The 20,292-nt window shown below is 42.7% G+C and overlaps 1 protein-coding gene across 1 annotated transcript; it reads left to right on the top strand.

Annotated features, from left to right (window-relative positions):
* Positions 1 to 6,014: 6,014 nt before the first annotated feature.
* Positions 6,015 to 17,675, top strand: LOC132762849 (putative defense protein 1). The gene is made up of 5 exons (XM_067471722.1): positions 6,015 to 6,152; positions 9,431 to 9,543; positions 12,748 to 12,863; positions 16,826 to 16,890; positions 17,523 to 17,675. The coding sequence occupies exons 1-5, from the start codon at positions 6,053 to 6,055 to the stop codon at positions 17,615 to 17,617; spliced, it is 489 nt and encodes a 162-aa protein (XP_067327823.1). The 5' UTR covers positions 6,015 to 6,052; the 3' UTR covers positions 17,618 to 17,675.
* Positions 17,676 to 20,292: the final 2,617 nt, after the last annotated feature.

The raw sequence follows: 20,292 nt of genomic DNA, 5'->3' as shown, positions 1-20,292 counted from the left end.
CACACCTGGACTAGAACTTCCTTTCAGTCAATTAATCTATTTATTTATTTATTTACTGCACTTGTAGACCGCCGTTCTCAGCCCTAGGGCGACTCACGGTGGTGTACAACATATAAAAACAAATTACAATATAGGCAATATCATAAACAACAATAACAACATCACTATCAATAATCCAATTACACTAAATCATTCGCGACGTCTCATCATAGAATCACAATCCAATCTCGTTATCCATGTTCCATTCCAATCGTCATTGCCAATTGTTGTAGCACTTAGTCAAACGCCTTCTCAAACAACCACGTCTTTAGTCTCTTGCGGAATGTCATAAGGGAGGGCGCCTGTCTGATGTCTACAGGGAGGGTGTTCCACAACCGGGGGGCCACCACCGAGAAGGCCCTGTCCCTCGTCCCCGCCAGGCGTGCCTGTGAGGCAGGCGGGATCGAGAGAAGGGCCTCCCCAGACGATCTCAAAGTCCTCGTGGGCTCATAGGCCGAGATGCGGTCAGACAGGTATTTATATAGAAGTAAATTCCTCAAAACATCTAGGAAGCAATTACCATATTGGCCATTACAGTAGAGTCTCGCTTATCCAACCTTTGCTCATCCAACGTTCTGTATTATCCAATGCAGTCTGCTTCCCAGCTGGATGCACAGCTCTTCCAATATGTTTTGGTGCTAAATTAGTAAATGCATTAATTAATTCCTAACGTTGCCATGCATTGAACTGCTTTTTCTGTCGAATTGTTGCAAAACATGACGTGTTGCTGCTTAATTTGGAAAATCATAACGTTATCTTCTGCTGCTTGTGACAGGAAATCTGGCTTTCTGCTCCAATCAATTTCCATGCTAAATCTCGTTCTTTCATGGTGGATTTTCTTGCAAAATGAGGGCAGGTTCCTTTTTTTATTACCGCTTCAGTTCCTCACAAAAGGTATACAGTGGGCTCTCCGTATCCACTGAGGTTTGGAGACTCAAATTCATGTATGCTCAAGGGGAAATACAGTTAAGAGGATATCAAAATACAGGGTTAGTCAAAATGAATAGGCCAATAAGATGGTTTAAGGCAATAATATTGGCCTATTCATTTTGACTAACCCTGTAGTATGTTTTTGCTTCCCAAGAAGGCAAAATTCTGCATTTCTCTCTCCACTCCCTTTGCTGAATTACTTTTGCATTTTTTACTCATTTTGCTTCAATGAAAGTAAATCTAGGGTTTTTTTCCCACGTCTTCTGGTGTGAGAGAACTGGCCGTCTGCAAGGACTTTGCCAGGGGATCCTGGATGTTTTGATGTTTTACCATCCTTGTAAGAGCCCCGGGTGTCGCAGTGGGTTCAACCCCTGTGCCAGCAGGACTGAAGACCGACAGGTCACAGGTTCGAATCTGGGGAGAGGCAGATGAGCTCCCTCTATTAGCTCCAGCTCCTCATGCGGGGACATGAGAGAAGCCTCCCAAGGATGATAAAAACATCAAATCATCCGGGCGTCCCCTGGGCAACGTCCTTGCAGACGGCCAATTCTCTCACACCAGAAGCGACTTGCAGTTTCTCAAGTTGCTCCTGACACGACAAAAAAAAACTCATCCTTGTGGGTGGGTTCTGTCATATCCCTTCATAGGGAGCTGGAGCTGACAGAGGGAGCTCAGACACACTCTCCCTGGATTCGAACCTCTAACCTGTCAGTCAGAGGTTGTTGGGAATTGTGGGAATTGAAGTCCAAACACCTGGAGGGCCAAAGTTTGCCCATGCCTGATCTATTTGCATATATACACAATGGTTTTGATAGTTATATGTGCTGGGAAATAGCTGGAGGGATCTTGGCCACCGTCCCCTTTCCCAGTGGATTATGCAAACTGGGTCATAGAGGGATTGTTGTTATTTATTTGTTCAGTTGTTTCAGACTCTTTGTGACTTCATGGACCAGCCCACCCCTGAGCTCCTTGTCGGCCATCACCACCCCCAGCTCCTTCGGAGTCAAGCCAGTTACTTCAAGGATACCATCCATCCATCTCGCCCTTGGCATAGAGCAGTGTTTCTCAACCTGGGGGTCAGGATCCCTGGGGGGGGGGGGTCGCAAGGGGTTTTCATAGGGGTCACCAAAGACCATCAGAAAACACATTTCTGATGGTCTTAGGAATCCCTTTGGCATAGTCATTTGGGTTTACAGAGCTCTGTGGATGTAGGTGAACTACATCTCCCCTAAATCACTGTCAGTTCATCCCATATCTCTCCAGAATTGTCTGTTGGTCATGGGGGTGTTTGGCCCAATGCTATCATTGGTGGGGTTCAGAATGCTCTTTGATTGTAGGTGAACTATAAATCCCAACAACTACAACTCCCAAATGTCAAGGTCTATTTCCCCAAAACTCCACCAGTGTTCCTAACTGGGTATATTGAGTATTCATGCCAAGTTTGGTCCAGAACTATCATTGTTTGAGTCCACAGTGCGCTCTTGATGTAGGTGAACTACAACTCCCAAACTCAAGGTCAATGCCCACCAAACCCTTCCAGTATTTTCTGTTGGTCATGGGAGTTCTGTGTGCCAAGTTTGGTTCAATTCCATTGTTGGTGGAGTTCAGAATGCTCTTTGATTGCAGGTGAACTATAAATCCTAGCAACTACAACTAGCAAATGACAAAATCATTTTAGCCCCCTCTACCCCACCAGTATTCAAATTGGGTGTATCGGGTATTTGTGCCAAATTTGGTCCAGTGAATGGAAATACATCCTTCATATCAGATATTTACATGACGATTCATAATGGGAGCAAAATTACAATTATGAAGTAGTAACGAAAATAATTTTATGTTTGGGGGTCACCACAACATAAGGAACTGTATCAAGGAGTTGTGGCATTAGGAACGTTGAGAACCACTGGCATAGAGGGATGGTTGCCTTCAATTTACATTTTGATGCATATATTAGAAACAGTTTATACCTATCATATAAGGAACTGACACAGTACGCGGTGTACAAAAGATACAAGTTACACAAAATCACCCAATTGATACGTTTAGAATTGATCAAGTTTGTAGGATACAGTTGCTGCTAGGTCCATTCTGGCAACTCGAATGCTTTGCCATTTCACAACTCTGGACCTCCAAAAATATTTTAATAAAAAATAAATCAATTTTTTTGCTTGAAGTCTCTTATTTATTTATTTATTTATTTGGGGTTCTTTTACCCCGCCCTTCTTACCCCGAAGGGGACTCAGAGCGGCCTTACAGAAGCAAAGGCACCCTTCGATGCCTGCATCATAAAACAATCATACATAAACTTACATCATATCATAATATAATTCACAAAAGTGCATGCATTAATTATCATAAAATCAATAAAATCAATAAAAACAAATACAAACCCAGTTTCTCCTTTTACATGGTCAGCATTTCGCTCATAGATCTAATTTTCGTTCCATTTCATCAATCCTGTTGGTCCTTGCTCGCCTGATTGTCTGATTTAATTGCCAAGGTGCCCAAAGGCCTGGTCCCACAACCACGTCTTCACCCTCCTCCTGAAGGCGAGGAGGGATGGTGCTGCCCTGATTTCCCCCGGGAGTGAGTTCCACAGGTGAGGAGCCACCACTGAGAAAGCCCTGCTCCTCGTCCCCACCAGCCTCACTTGTGAGAGTGGTGGGGTCGAGAGCAGGGCCTCCCCAGATGATCTCAAAGTCCGGGGTGGGACGTAAAGGGAGATACGTTCAGACAGATACACTGGACCGGAACCGTACAGGGTTTTGTAGGTCAAAACCAGCACCTTGAATTGTGCTCGGAACTGAATCGGCAGCCAGTGGAGCTGACACAACAGGGGGGTGGTAGGCTCCCTGTATGTCGCTCCGGTGCGCAATCTGGCTGCCGCTCGTTGGACTAGTTGAAGTTTCCGAACAGTCTTCAAGGGCAACCCCACGTAGAGTGCGTTACAGTAGTCTATTCGGGATGTGACAAGAGCATGGACCACCGTGGCCAGATCAGACTTCCCGAGGTATGGGCGCAACTGGTGCACAAGTTTTAGTTGTGCAAAAGCTCTCCTGGCCACCGCTGAGACCTGGGGTTCCAGGCTCAGCGATGAGTCCAGGATCACTCCCAAGCTGCGAACCTGCGACTTCAGGGGGAGTGGAACCCCATCCAGTACAGGCTGTAACCCTATACCCTGTTCGGCCTTACGACTGACCAGGAGGACCTCTGTCTTGTCTGGATTCAATTTCAATTTGTTAGCTCTCATCCAGTCCGACACAGCAGCTAGACACCGATTCAAGGTCTGGACAGCCTCCTTGGTGACAGGTGAGCTCTTGGTGAACTATAAATCTTTTCAGGGGGAGTACTTGTTGGAGTTCAGCCTGTGATTGTGTTTCAGGATCAGGGTGTGGGAAATGGATGTGGGGAATGATGTTAATGAGGTTCAAGATGGCAATGGTTTGGTTAGGGATATTGATGCAGAGAATGACCAGGAGATCCTGTTGTTTCCCATGAGACTGTCCCTGAGGGGTGTGGGGATGCACCTGCAGAAATTAATTAGCAAATAGATGACGAGCCAAGAGCTAGACGAGAAGAGTTCAGTCAAAACAGGAGAGCTGTGCAAAGGCTTAGGAGATATGCCAGGCTTCGACAGAAAACAATAACAAAGCCTCAAGTAATCAATTTCTTACCGCTAGTGACTTAGCAATGAGGGGATAAAAGTCTCATGTTTGGGATATGTAGTCAGATGAAGCATTGTTTGGAATCACACCAAGTTCTCGTCCTTGTTTTATAGAAACCTTGCTTTGAAGTTTCATGCTAAGATATTTCTTGTTCATGATTTTGGATTCTTATATTTCATGATTGCTTACCCAAGCCTTGGATCAATGTATTCCTGATATTTTTGGATTGTATTGGAGAGGTGTGGACTTTGCTTTTATGGACGTTGCGGAACTCTACCTTGGACTAATTTGTTCCTGCTTATCTTCTTACCTAATTGGATTTACCTATTTCCTTAAAGTGCTTTTTTACTTTACTGCTTTTTACTTATCTTATATAAATAAAAATGTAATGTTTGTTTGTGGAATTAACAGAACTCAAAAACCGCTGGACGAATTGACACCAAATTTGGACACAAGACACCTAACAACCCAATGTATGTCCTTCACACAAAAAAATGATTTTGTCATTTGGGAATTGTAGTTGCTGGGATTTATAGTTCACCTACAATCAAAGAGCATTCTGAACCCCACCAAGGATGGAATTGAACCAAACTTGGCACTCAGTTCTCCCATGACCAACAGAAAATACTGGAAGGGTTTGGTGGGCAGTGTGCTTTGGTTTTGGAGATGTAGTTCACCTACATCCAGAGATCACTGTGGACTCAAACAATGATGGATCTGGACCAAACTTGGCACTGATACTCAATATGCCCAAATGTGAACACTGGTGGAGTTTGGGGAAAATAGAATCTTGACATTTTGGAGTTGTAGCTGCTGGGATTCATAGTACACCTACAATCACAGAGCATTCTGAACTCCACCAATAATAGAATTGGGCCAAACCTCCCACACAGAACCCCCATGTGGGCCACAGCAACGCGTGGCAGGGGACGGCTAGTCTTCAATAAAATGATTGTTTTTTTCCTATTCAATGTGTGGTGTTTAAAGTCAGAGGGTTATTCCTGTTCTGGAGTGCAACAGTACCATGGCTTGATAACAGTTTGGAAAAAGGTATCCTTCAAAGCAGAGAAAGTCCCGCAAGCTTGGTTTCCTTCCAAAATCCATCTCGTCCACTTATGTTAGAACTAGATAAATAACCCCAATCTCCAGCGTAAAGGACATGTGATGTGAATGTGTGCAAGGAGGGGCGGTTGGATCCCGAATGCTTCTGTTACGGGTCAATCAATCAGCAAAGGCCACCCTTTCGTTTCAAAGATTTTTCTCCAAACTCAAGGGATTCATTCTCGCTTCCAAGCTCTTATCCTGGGATCATGGCTCTGTGGAATCTCTCCCTTCTGTTTGGATTCTTGGTCCTTTGGACCAGGCTCAGTTTGCACCATGCATTTCCAGACGGCGCACCTTCATCCGCCTGTGGAAACATGTTGCCTTTGCACATGGGGACGCAACCACAGACATCTCCAGCCCCTTACGAATTCCTGGTCAGCGCACCATCTTTCTCAAATGGTCAGCCGATCGATGGTAAGTGTTCCTTGCCTTTTAGTTGTTGTTATACTTAGTAATGCTGGGGAAAGTGGAAGGGAAAAGGAAGAGGGGCCGACCAAGGGCAAGATGGATGGATGGCATCCTTGAAGTGACTGGACTGACCTTGAAGGAGCTGGGGGTGGCGACGACCGACAGGGAGCTCTGGCGTGGGCTGGTCCATGAGGTCACGAAGAGTCGGAGACGACTGAACGAATGAACAACAACATACTTAGTAATGAAATGAAGTTATTCTTGAAATGTCCACACCTGTTCAATCAAACGTGGACTCTCTGTCCTTCCATGAAATGTAATTTATTTATTTATTTATTTATTATTTGCATTTATTGACCGCCCCTCTCAGCCCGAAGGCGACTCGGGGCGGTGCACAGTAACAAAAAGAACAGTGTACAATAAGTCAAGACAATACAGACCAGACAATACAAACAAACATATACTTATGCTAAAAATCCGCTTCGTCAAGTCCTGGGGTCATAGCCAATTTCATAATCCTAGTCCATTCCAGAGTCGTTCAAGATACACTCAGTTGAAGGCCTGCTCGAAGAGCCACGTTTTCAGGGCCCTCCGAAAGGCCATCAAAGAGGGCGCCTGTCTAACTTCAACAGGGAGGGTGTTCCACAGCCGGGGGGCCACCACCGAGAAGGCCCGCTCTCTCGTCCCCGCCAAGCGTGCCTGTGAGGCAGGCGGGACCGAGAGAAGAGCCTCCCCGGATGATCTCAAGGCCCTCGTGGGCTCATAGGCCGAGATGCGGTCTGCAAGGTATTTTGGGCCGGAACCGTTTAGGGCTTTGTAGGATAACACCAACACCTTAAATTGGGCCCGGTAGCGAATCGGTAGCCAATGGAGCTGGGACAGCAGGGGCGTTGTATGCTCTCTGCGTCCTGCTCCGGTTAACAGCATGGCTGCCGCGCGTTGGACTAGCTGCAGCTTCCGGGCCGTCTTCAAGGGTAGCCCCACGTAGAGAGCGTTGCAGTAGTCGAGGCGGGATGTGACCAAAGCGTGTACCACCGTGGCCAAGTCAGACTTCCCAAGATACGGGCGCAGCTGGCGCACGAGCCTAAGCTGTGCAAATGCTCCCCTGGTCACCGCTGAAACCTGAGGCTCCAGGCTCAGCGATGAGTCCAGGGTCACACCCAAGCTGCGAACCTGCGCCTTCAGGGGGAGTGCGACCCCGTCTAGCACAGGCTGTAACCCTATACCCTGTTCGGCCTTGCGACTGACCAGGTAATGTAATGTAATGTAATGTAATGTAATGTAATATATATATATATATATATATATATACACACACATACATACACACACACACACACATATCAGCCAATACTGTATGTGTGTGTAGACATATGCCCACACCTATATCTAGGCATCCCCAGTGGTGCAGTGGGTTAAAGCGCTGAGCTGCTGAACTTGCTGATTGAACGCCTGCAGGTTCGAATCCGGGGACCGGCATGAGCTCCCACTATCAGCCCCAGCTTCTGCCAACCTAGCAGTTCAAAAACATGCAAATGCTTAGAAAATTTAGCAGTAAATGTTAATAAGATAAAGGATATGTAAAAGAATGTGGTGGTTCAGTGGATTAAACTGCTGAGCTACTGAACTTGCTGACCAAAAGGTCAGCAGTTCAAATCTGGGGAGTGGGGTGAGCTCCTGCTGTTAGCCCTAGCTTTTGCCAACCTAGTGGTTCAAAAACATGCAAATGTGAGTAGATCAATAGGTACCGCTCCGGCGGGAAGGTAACAGTGCTTCATGCAGTCATGCCATCTACATGATCTTGGAGGCGTCTATGGATAACGCCGGCTCTTCAGCTTAGAAATTGAGATGAGCACCAGAGTCCCAGAGTCGGACACAACTAGACTTAATGTCAGGGCAAAACCTTTACCTTTACCTATACCTATGTATAGTTAGGGATGAAAATTAAGTTGTTCTTGTTATGTCCACAGCTGTTCAATCAAATGCTGACTCCTGTGACTCCTGACCTTCCATGAAATTTACTAACCACACACACACATATGAGGGTGGGTCAAAACATTTTGCCTCCTGTAATACAGTTCCTCATGTTGTGGTGACCCCCAACCATAACGTTATTTTCGTTACTACTTCAGAACTGTCATTTTGCTCCTGTTATGAATCATAATGTAACTATCCGATATGGAGGATGTATTTTCATTTACTGGACTAAATTTGGCACAAATACCCAATATGCCCACATTTGAATTCTGGTGAGGTTGGAGTTGGGGGTGATTTTGTCATTTGGAAGTTGTAGTTGCTGGAATTTACAGTTCACCTACAACCACAGAGCATTCAGAACGCCATCAATGATGGAACTGAACCAAACTTGGCACACAATACTCCCATGACCAACAGAAAATACCGTACTGGAAGGGTTTGGTGGGCATTGACCTCGAGTTTTGGAGTTGTAGTTCACCTATAGAGAGAACTGTGGACTTAAACAATAATAAACCTTGTCCAAAATTGGCACGAAAACTCAATATGCCCAAATATGTACACTGGTGGAGTTTGGGGAAAATAGACCTTGACATTTGGGAGTTGCAGTTGCTGGGATTTATAGTTCACCTACAATCCAAGAGCATTCTGAACCCCACCAAGGATGGAATTGAACCAAACTTGGCACACAGTTCTCCCATGACTAACAGAAAGTACTGGAAGGGTTTGGTGGACAGTGTCCTTTGGTTTTGGAGTTGTAGTTCACCTACATCCAGAGAGCTCTGTGGACTCAAACAATGATGGATCTGGACCAAACTCTACATGAATACTCCATATGCCCAAATGTGAACACTGGTGGAGTTTGGGGAAAATAGAATTGGGCCAAACTTCCCACACAGAGACCCCCATGACCAACAGAAAATACTGTGTTTTCTGATGGTCTTTGGCGACCCCTCTGACACCCCTTTGTGACCCCCACAGGGGTCCCGACCCCCAGGTTGAGAAACACTGTTATAAATGAACCTATAACAGCAGAAGTTGCTCCAGATCCTTGCCTGAACTGTCATCTACACAAAACTACTATTCAGCATAGTCAGTCTGTACACATTTGTGGTATTGTTTAATCTGGGCATAAAAACCATTTTGGAAAAATTCAGGGTTTTGCTTTGTGACCTGTGATTTTAAAGCTGTTCCGGTGTCATTCAATGTCAGGCTACACAGAGAAGCCAGATGTCCTCTGAAGGACAACTTATATGGTTTCAGATTCAATGACTTGAATAATAATAATAATAATAATAATATTTTTCCAGTTCAGATCACAGGGTCCGAATACAGGGGTGTGCTGCTTGAGGCCCGGACATTTGCTTCTCCGGCTGCATTGGGTTTCTGGCAAACTCCTCCCAACAACACCCAACTATTAGCGGTAAGAGCCATTATAATCCAAGTTTCCAAACATCTTAGTTCTTTCTTTATGCTTTCCATGTGGGAGGGATTGCAACTCTTATCATCCTTGAGTAAGGTGTGGATGGTGGATTATGTAGGTGCTGAAGTGAGTGATTTGGATGAAAAACCACTCTATAATCTATCATACCGAAGTAATCTATAATCTATCATACCGAAGTAAACAACACCGGGATTGTGGCGCAGCTGGCTGAGTGTCAGCTGCATTAAGATCACTCTGACCAAAAGGTCATGAGTTCAAAGCCAGCCCGGGCTGGAGTGGGTGTCCAGCCATTGTGTAGCCCGTTGTCGACCTTTGCAACCCGAAAGACAGTTGCATCTGTCAAGTAGGAAAATAAGGGACCACCTTGTGTGGGAGGCTAAATTTAACTAATTTATGAGGCCATAAAGAAAAAAGACTCCGGGGAATGTGGAATGCGGAAGAACTTCATCGGTGTCGCTGATGGATGATGAAAAAAAAAGTTAAATAGCCTCGGTGTATTTGTGTGTTAAACGTTGTTTGTCAAACTGGCATTGAATGTTTGCCATATATGTGTTGACTGTAATCCGCCCTGAGTCCCCTGCGGGGTGAGAAGGGCGGAATATAAGAACTGTAAATAAATAAATAAATAAATAAATGTAAATAAATGTGCAAGGATTGCATTCACGAGTGTTAAGCTATATTAATGCTCTACAGGGCTGTATCCATGCTGTAGAATGAATGCAGTCCTACACCACTTTAGCCCAATGCTATCGAATCCTGGGATTTGTAGTTTGCAGAGATACTTTGCCTCTCTTTGCAGAGAAGGCAAAAGAACAGGGCACAGGGTTACAGCCTGTGCTGGACGGGGTCACACTCCCCCTGAAGACGCAGGTTCGCAGCTTGGGAGGGATCCTGGACTCATCGCTGAGCCTGGAACCTCAGGTCTCGGCGGTGGCCGGGAGAGCTTTTGCGCAACTAAAACTTGTGCACCAGTTGCACCCGTACCTTGGGAAGTCTGATCTGGCCACAGTGGTCCACGCTCTGGTTACATCCCGAATAGACTACTGCAACACACTCTATGTGGGGTTGCCCTTGAAGACTGTTCGGAAACTTCAACTGGTCCAGCGAGCGGCAGCCAGATTGCTCACCGGAGCGACATACAGGGAGCACACCACCCCCCTGTTGTGTCAGCTCCACTGGCTGCTGGTTCAGTTCCGAGCACAATTCAAGGTGCTGGTTTTGACCTACAAAACCCTTTATGGTTCCAGTCCAGCGTATCTGTCCGAACGTATCTCCCTCTACGTCCCACCCCGGAATTTGAGATCATCTGGGAAGACCCTGCTCTTGACCCCACCACTATCACAAGTGAGGCTGGTGGGGACGAGGAGCAGGGCCTTCTCAGTGGTGGCCCCTCACCTGTGGAACTCACTCCCGGGGGAAATTAGGGCATCAACATCCCTCCTCTCCTTCAGGAGGAAGGTAAAGACGTGGTTGTGGGCCCAGGCCTTTGGGCAATCTGAGAACTAGATATGGAAACCAGATGGATAGGACTGAAAGGACTGACAATTGTGGAATTGGAATTTGAACTATGAGATTGTGTAACGATGACCGTCCATGAGGAGAAATGGTTTGTATTAGTTTTATTGCTTTTATTGGTTTTATGGTTGTTTTTGCCTTACAATAATTATTGTTTTCTGTTAATTGATGTTATTGCTAGAATTGCTGTTTTCTGTTAACTGATGTTATTCATCTTATTGCTGTTATGTGATGCGGGCATCGAATTGTGCCTTGCTTTTGTAAGCCACCCTGAGTCCCCTCCGGGGTGAGAAGGGCGGGGTAGACACCAAATTGGGAGGGATAGCCAATAGTCCAGAGGACAGGAGCAGAATTCAAAACGATCTTGACAGATCAGAGAGATGAATGGCCAAAACTCACAAAATGAAGTTCAACAGTGACAAATGCAAGATACTCCACTTTGGCAGGAAAAACGAAATGCAAAGATACAGAATGAGGGACAATGCCTGGCTCGAGAGCAGTACGTGTGAAAAAGATCTTGGAGTCCTCGTGGACAGGAAGGTAAACATGAGCCAGGAATGTGATGTGGCGGCAAAAAAAGCCAATGGGATTTTGGCCTGCATCAATAGGAGCCTAGTGTCTAGATCTAGGGAAGTCATGCTCCCCATGCTCTATTCTGCTCTGGTTAGACCACATCTGGAATATTGTGTCCAATTCTGGGCACCACAATTCAAGAGAGATATTGACAAGCTGGAATACTGTGTCCAGAGGAGAGCGACTAAAATGATCAAGGGTCTGGAGAACAAGCCCTATGAGGAGCGGCTTAGGGAACTGGGCATGTTTAGCCTGAAGAAGAGAAGGCTGAGAGGAGATATGATAGCCATGTATAAATATGTGAGAGGAAGCCACAGGGAGGAGAAGGGAGCAAGCTTGTTTTCTGCTTCCCTGGAGACTTGGACGCAATGGAACAATGGCTTCAAACTACAAGAGAGGAGATTCCATCTGAACATTAGGAAGAACTTCCTGACTGTGAGAGTTGTTCAGCAGTGGAACTCTCTGCCCCGGAGTGTGGTGGAGGCTCCTTCTTTGGAAGCTTCTAAGCAGGGGCTGGATGGCCATCTGTCAGGGGTGCTTTGAATGCGATATTCCTGCTTCTTGGCAGAATGGGGTTGGACTGGATGATGGCCCAGGAGGTCTCTTCCAGCTCTAGGATTCTATGAATCTGACTGTGAGGAGAGTTGTTCAGCAGTGGAACTCTCTGCCCCGGAGTGTGGTGGAGGCTCCTTCTTTGGAAGCTTTTAAACAGAGGCTGGATGGCCATCTGTCAGGGGTGCTTTGAATGCAATATTCCTGCTTCTTGGCAGAATGGGGTTGGACTGGATGGCCCAGGAGGTCTCTTCCAACTCTTTGATTCTAGGATTCTATGATTCTATGAAGCAACCGAAATAAATATAAATAAAGAAATAAATTGTAAAACTAGACTTCCAAAGATTCCAAAACACTTAAAGTTACATGAAGAAGAAATAAATCGGACAACGAAAGGGAGGGGGGGGGGAATCAATTCTATCGATGGGCAGTGAATTAGCAATAATCACTGGTCAATATTTCTGCCCAACACAAGAAAAGTGACGAATCTGAGCTTTGTTTTCAAATATAAAATAACTTAATGGATGTTTTTCCCCTTTGCAGTGTTTTGGACGGCCGGACAGTGCCGTCACTCATTCCAACACCAACTTGAAAACCAAAGAGACGATGTATACATGGTTTCCGCCGAACAAAGACTGTCCTAAAGTAGTGTTCTTTGTGTAAGTTACATATTGAGGCTTTGTAATGGGTTTACTGGGAAATTGCTTACGTGTTAGTGCAGTGGTTCTCAACCTTCCTAATGCCGTGACCCCTTAACACAGTTTTTCATGTTGTGCTGACCCCCAACCACAACATTGTTTGTGTTACTACTTCATAACTATAATATAATGTTGCTACTGTTATGAATCGTAATGTAAATATCTGATATGCAGGATGTATTTTCCTTCATTGAACCAAATTTGGCACAAATACCCAATATGCCCCAATTTGAATACTGGTGGGGTTGGGGGAGGGGGGGATTGATTTTGTCATTTGGAAGTTGTAGTTGCTGGGATTTATAGTTCACCTACACTCAAAGAGCATTCTGAACTCCATCAGCAATGGAATGGAATCAAATTTGGCACACAGAACTGCTATGACCCACTGAAAATACTGGAAGGGTTTGGTGGGTATTCATCTTCAGATTTGGAGTTGTAGTTCACCTACATCCAGAGAGCAACAATGATGGATCTGAACCAAACTTGGCACGAATACTCAGTATGCCCAAATGTGAACACTGGTGGAGTTTGGGGGAAATAGACCTTGGCATTTGGAGTTGTAGTTGCTGGGATTTATAGTTCACCTACAATCAAAGAGCATTTGGACACCAACAATAGAATTCAGACACAGAACCCCCATAACCAACAGAAAATATTGTGTTTTCTGATGGTCTTTGGAGACCCCTTTGACACCCCCTCGCGACCCACTCAGGGGTCCCAACCCCCAGGTTGAGAAACACTGTGTTAGTGGAAGGTGTGGGTTCATGCTACAAAAGGTGCTCTCGCTATTCGGCTTGTTCATTTATTTATTATTTCTTTATTTACAGTATTTATATTCCGCCCTTCTCACCCCGCAGGGGACCAAGGGCGGATTACAATGCACACATACATGGCAAACACTCAATGCCATAGACACACAACATATATAAACAAACACAGAGGCAATTTAATATTCCAGCTATATGAGGGTATGTTCGAATTCCGGCCACTGGGAGAGCTGTCGCTTCACAGTCCACTTGCGACACCGACTCCTTGATGGAGTACTTCCTCATTCTTTTGCACGCTGCTGGAGATTTTTATAGCGTCGTAAATTAGTTAAGTTAGCCTCCTCGCATAAGCGGTACCTAAATTTCCTACTTGGCAGATGCAACTGTCTTTCGGGCTGCAAAGGTCAACAGCAAGCTAGACAAATGGTCGGGAGCTTACTCTGACCTGGGCTGACTTCGAACGCATGACCTTTTGGTCAGTGGTGATTTAATGCAGCTGATTCCTAGACGCCACAGCCTGTGTCCATTACATTCTTGTCTTTTTCTCTCTCACTTCCCAGTTATGACCTAAAGCAGTGGTTCTCAACCTGGGGTCCCCAGATGTTTTTGGTCTTCAACTCCCAGAAATCCTAACAGCTGGTAAACTGGCAGGGATTTCTGGGAGTTGTAGGTCAAAAACATCTGGGGACCCCAGGTTGAGAACCACTGACCTAAAGGCAAGTTGACCAAAAATTAAGTAGAGCCTTTCCCAATGTTTACCATCCTTGTGGGAGGGTATCTCATTTCTCCACTTGGTGAGCTGGAGCTGACACAGGGAGCTCAACCTGCTCTCCCTGGATTCGAACCTCTGACCTATCAATCAGTAGTCCTGCCGGCACAAGGGTTGAACCCATTGCACCACTGGGAGTTCCTTGCATCTCGTGGTGCCAGATCTCAGACTGTTCAGCACCTTCCAAGTTGCTCAGCCTCATCTGGTATCAGTCTGTGATACTTACTTAGAATCTTAAGATGAATTTATTTATTTATTTACAGCTTTTACCCAGGGCGGATTACAGTGTACACATATATGGCAAACATTCAATGCCAATTTTTGACATACAAACATATACAGACATACACAGAGGGTATTTAACTTTTTCTGGGAGCTGTCGCTTTCATTGTCCATCTGCGACGCTGATGAAGCACTTCCGCATTCCCCGCATGCTTCCCCACGGGCACGTTTCTGGCACGTTTCTCTCTTTCACCCTCCACTCGTGCCTCCTCGAATTCTGCAGCACTGCTGGTCACAGCTGACCTCCAGCTGGAGCGCTCAAGGGCCAGGGCTTCCCAGTTCTCATTGCCTATGCCAGAGTTTTTAAGGTTGGCTTTAAGCCCATCTTTAAATGTCTTTTCCTGTCCACCAACGTTCCGTTTTCCATTCTTAAGTGCTTGTCTATAAAGCTATTGTCCTCCCAACCCTGCTATATGCCTGTGAAACGTGACTGTCTACAGATGTCACATGCAGCTCCTGGAATGATTCCATCAGTGCTGCCTCCGGAAAATCCTGCAAATCTCCTGTGAAGACAAGCGGACAAACGTCACCATGCTGGAAGAAGCAAAGACCACCAGCATTGAAGCGATGGTCCTCCAACATCAACTCCGCTGGACAGGCCACGTTGTCCAGATGCCTGACCACCGTCTCCCAAAGCAATTGCTCTACTCTGAACTTATGGCCTCATAAACCAGTTAATTTAGCTTCCCCACACTTTTTAAGGTGGTGCCTAATTTTCCTACTTGACAGATGCAACTGTCTTTCGGGTTGCAAAGGTCGACAACAGGCTACACACAATTGGTTGGAAACCCACTCCAACCCGGGCTGGCTTCGAACTCATGACCTTTTGGTCAGAGTGATCTTAATGCAGCTGACATTCAGCCAGCTGCGCCACAATCCCGGTGAAAGCACACGTTTGCATTTTAGATGGATTAGGAATCATTTGGTTTTCCCTGTAATAAGCAGTAAGAGCACCTAAAGATTCAGAGAAACTCTCCTTCAACTTGGAAGCAATTATAGAATCCTAGAGTTGGAAGAGACCTCCTGGGCCATCCAGTCCAACCCCATTTTGCCAAGAAGCAGGATAATTGCATTCAAAGCACCCCCGAAAGATGGCCATTCACCACACTCCAAGGCAGAGAGTTCCACTGCTGAACAGCTCTCCCAGTCAGGAAGTTCTTCCTAATGTTCAGATGGAATCTCCTCTCTTGTAGTTTGAAGCCACTGTTCCATTGTGTCCTAGTCTCCAGGGAAGCAGAAAACAAGCTTGCTCCCTCCTCCCTATGACTTCCCCTCACATATTTATACGTGTCCTCTCAGCCTTCCTCTGCAGGCTAAACATGCCCAGCTCTTTAAGCCGCTCCTCATAGGGCTTGTTCCCCAGACCCTGGATCATTTGAGTCACCCTCTTTCTCTGGACACATTCCAGCTTGTCAATATCACTCTTTCATCCACGCTGCAGAATGAGTGCGGCTTCTTCAGGCTTAAACATCCCCAGCTCTTTAAACTGCTCCTCATAGGGCTTGTTCTCCAGACCCTGGATCATTTGAGTCACCCTCTTTCTCTGGACACTTTCCAGCTTGTCAATATCACTCTTTCATTCATGCTGCAGAATGAGTGCGGCTTCTTCGGACTTAAACATGCCCAGCTCTTTAAGCCGCTCCTCATAGGGCTTGTTCTCCAGACCTTTGATCATTTGAGTCACAAGCTGGGGCTTAAACATCCCCAGCTCTTTATACATGGCCCTCATCCTGTCTCCTCTCAGCCTTCTCTTCTTTATGCTAAACATGCCCAGCTCTTTAAGCCACTCCTCATAGGGCTTGTTCTCCAGACCCTTGATCCTTTGAGTCGCCCTCCTCTGGACACATTCCAGCTTAGAGTCAACATCTCCCTTCAGTTGTGGTGCCCAGAACTGGACACAGTGTGATTCCAGGTGTGTATTAGTATAGGATCTCTTCTCAAGATATTTTCGTTGTTGTCATTACATTCTGCAAGGGCGTGATTATTGGAAATTGCAATATTTCTGCATCAGAGCAACTAAAGGACAGAAAGAGTTTTATTTTAGAATACCATTTGCATGGATAGAATGCTTTGCAAAGACGCTCTCCTTTTTCCTATTGATCCAGAGCGACCGTGGCCCAGTCTTATGACATCTACTGGACCAACGTGAAATCCAAAGTGGTTTGGAGAAGTGAGTAAATCCCCATTTTACGGTTTGAAACTATGGTGTTTAAAATAAACTAGAAAACAGAGACAACTAGACAACTAGAGACAGGCCGTTCTTCTGTCTTCACCAATTCCTTCTCTGACCCTGGAACTCAACAAAAAAGCTCCTGTTTTGTGGCAGATTTCCTATAAGCGGATGAGGTAGTCATCCTTTGTGATATTATACATTTTTCTCAGGCGGAGGCAATGGTTTACAGTATCATAAGCTGCTGACAAGTCTATAAAAGCAGCTCCTGGAATCTGCTGTCTTTCAAAACTATCTTCTGTGTGCTGAGTCAGGTTCAACAGTTGTGATGTGCAGCTTTCAAAGCAAGGACTGTGCAATTAAACAGGAAATATACTTTTCAAACCAGGAACAGAAAAATCTTCAAATTTTGTTACAATTATTATTATTATTATTATTATTATTATTATGTTTATTTATTTGCAACATGTTGCTTCCAAGCTCTGTTTGGGAAAATACTTTGCTTTTGTTTGGTCTGATGCTTGAAACTTGGGCAACTCTGGAGGATCTGGGCCACTACTAAAATATATGTATTATTCTCTGTATTGTTTACCTCTGACGGATAACGTTTCCTTTCTTTTCCAACACGACAGACAAAGAAGCAACGTGTGGAGGAAGGTCCTTTGCAAGCAACGTCAATGGAATCGTGGTCTTCTCTCTGCTTCTGAGTTTGCTGGGATACAATTAGGAACCAGTGCATTCAGATCTATACTATGGAATACTAATTATTAGTCAATTAAAACAGAAGTCATACCCTCAAAGCTTTGTTGCCCCATGTTATTACAATTAACATGCATCCTCAGCTATGCTTCCTGCTGTAACCAGATCTATTTCTATAGAAGGATGCATAATGAACTATATATACCGCAAGAGGGGAAACTAATATACAATTGCCGCACTGCATCTGCAGCCTTCAAAAGTTGGAATAAACAACATCACGGGTTCGTTGTTTTGTAATGATGGATTGCTCCCTCTTTCCTTATTCCTCCCAGTCATGTTTTGAAAGCTAAATAAATAGCCGGAACATGGTCATACAGCCCGGAAAACTCACAGCAACCCAGTAAATAAATATAATAACCCAGTATATGTATGTATGTATGTATGTATGTATAGATAGATAGAGAGTGTGTGTGTTATTGTATTTATAATAAATATATATTATAATAATATATTATTATATTAATTTATTATAATAATATTATAATATAATAAATATAATATATAGCAACCCAGTAAATAAATATAATAACCCAGTATATATATAGAGAGTTATTATATTTATAATAAATATAATAAATATATATAATAATAATATATTATATTATGTTATATTTATTATTATAATAAATATAATAAATATAATACATAGCAACCCAGTAAATAAATATAACCCAGTATATATATATATAGAGAGAGAGCGTTATTATATTTATAATAAATATATATTATAATAATATATTATTATATTATGTTATATTTATTATTATAATAGTATAATAAATATAATATATAGCAACCCAGTAAATAAATATAATAACCCAGTATATATATATATATAGAGAGAGAGAGTTATTATATTTATAATAAATATATATTATAATAATATATTATTATATTATGTTATATTTATTATTATAATAGTATAATAAATATAATATATAGCAACCCAGTAAATAAACATAATAACCCAGTATATATATATATAGAGAGAGAGAGAGAGTTATTATATTTATAATAAATATAATAAATATATATTATAATAATATATTATTATATTATGTTATATTTATTATTATAATAGTATAATAAATATAATATATAGCAACCCAGTAAATAAATATAATAACCCAGTATATATATATATATAGAGAGAGAGAGAGAGTTATTATATTTATAATAAATATAATAAATATATATTATAATAACATATTATTATATTATGTTATATTTATTATTATATTATAACAAATATAATAAATATAATATATAGCAACCCAGTAAATACATATAATAACCCAGTATATATATATATATATATATAGAGAGAGAGAGAGAGTTATTATATTTATAGTAAATATAATAAATATAATATATAGCAACCCAGTAAATACATATAATAACCCAGTATATATATATATATATATAGAGAGAGAGAGAGAGAGGGAGAGTTATTATATTTATAATAAATATAATATATATATTATAATAATATATTATGTTATATTTATTATTATATTATTATAATAAATATAATATATAGCAACCCAGTAAATATTATTTTTGCCATCTTAATTATTCAGATCTCTCTCTGAGCTAAACTGAGTGGGAAAATACAATGAAGTCTTGCACCCTGGGATAGAAATCATACAGCCTTCCCAAAATTCCTGGATGCAGACTCTCAACATTCCTCTCCAATATTAAAGAGGACTCAATAATAATAATATGACTGTGCATTGTACCTGGACTTAACATAACATTCCCTCTACCTTATTATATTTGTCATTTTCTAATTGTGCCCCTGCTTCGTGGCTTAAATAACTCACGAAATGTCTAAGGGATATTTTGTTGTCATTAATGTTATTGTAATTTATTTGCATCATCATCATTTTATTTATTTTATTATTATTATTATTGAGCTTTAATTATTGAGTCTCTTTTTTAGAGAGAAAAAGCAGTATGTAAATATTATTATTATTACGTGAAATATCACAAGATGAGTCCACAGCAGACACTCTGCTTATTTATTTATTTTTAGAGAGAAAAAGTGGTATATAAATATTATTTTTTAAAACATCACAAGATGAGTCCACAGCAGACACTCTTATTTATTTATTTTTAGAGGAAATGTGGTATATAAATATTATTATTATTATTTGAAACATCACAAGATGAGTCCACAGCACACTCTGCTTATTTATTTTAGAGAGAAAAAGTGGTATATAAATATTATTATTATTATTTGAAATATCACAAGATGAGTCCACAGCAGACACTCTTATTTATTCATTTGTAGAAAAAAAGTGGTATATAAGTATTATTATTATTATTTGAAACATCACAAAATGAGTCCACAGCAGACACTCTGCTTATTATTTACTAGCTGTGCCCTGCCACGCGTTGCTGTGGCCTATAGTAAAACTTATCAAAGTTGAGGTAGATATCTGGACTATTATGAAAGAGAGGTACCTACCTTTTTTATTTTTTTATTTTCCTTCCTTCCCCCTTTTCCTCCCCCTTTCTCTCCTTTCTTCCTTCTCTCCCTCTTTCTTTCTTTCCTTCTTTCACTACTTGGTTTCATCCTTCTCTCTTTCCTTCATTCCCTCCCCCTTTCTTCCTTTGCCTTTCTTCCCTTCCTTGTTTGCT

This window comes from Anolis sagrei, chromosome 10 (genome assembly GCF_037176765.1).
Source record: "Anolis sagrei isolate rAnoSag1 chromosome 10, rAnoSag1.mat, whole genome shotgun sequence".
Classification (NCBI taxonomy): domain Eukaryota; kingdom Metazoa; phylum Chordata; class Lepidosauria; order Squamata; family Dactyloidae; genus Anolis; species Anolis sagrei.
This window is presented reverse-complemented; position numbering and strand designations above follow the sequence as displayed.

Excerpts from the sequence above, each read along its gene's own strand:
- LOC132762849 (XM_067471722.1), top strand. The coding sequence starts at position 6,053 with ATGTTGCCTTTGCACATGGGGACGCAACCACAGACATCTCCAGCCCCT. Across the intron at positions 6,153-9,430 it reads AAATGGTCAGCCGATCGATG|TTCAGATCACAGGGTCCGAA; the intron begins GTAAGTGTTCCT and ends ATATTTTTCCAG. Across the intron at positions 16,891-17,522 it reads ATCCAAAGTGGTTTGGAGAA|ACAAAGAAGCAACGTGTGGA; the intron begins GTGAGTAAATCC and ends CCAACACGACAG.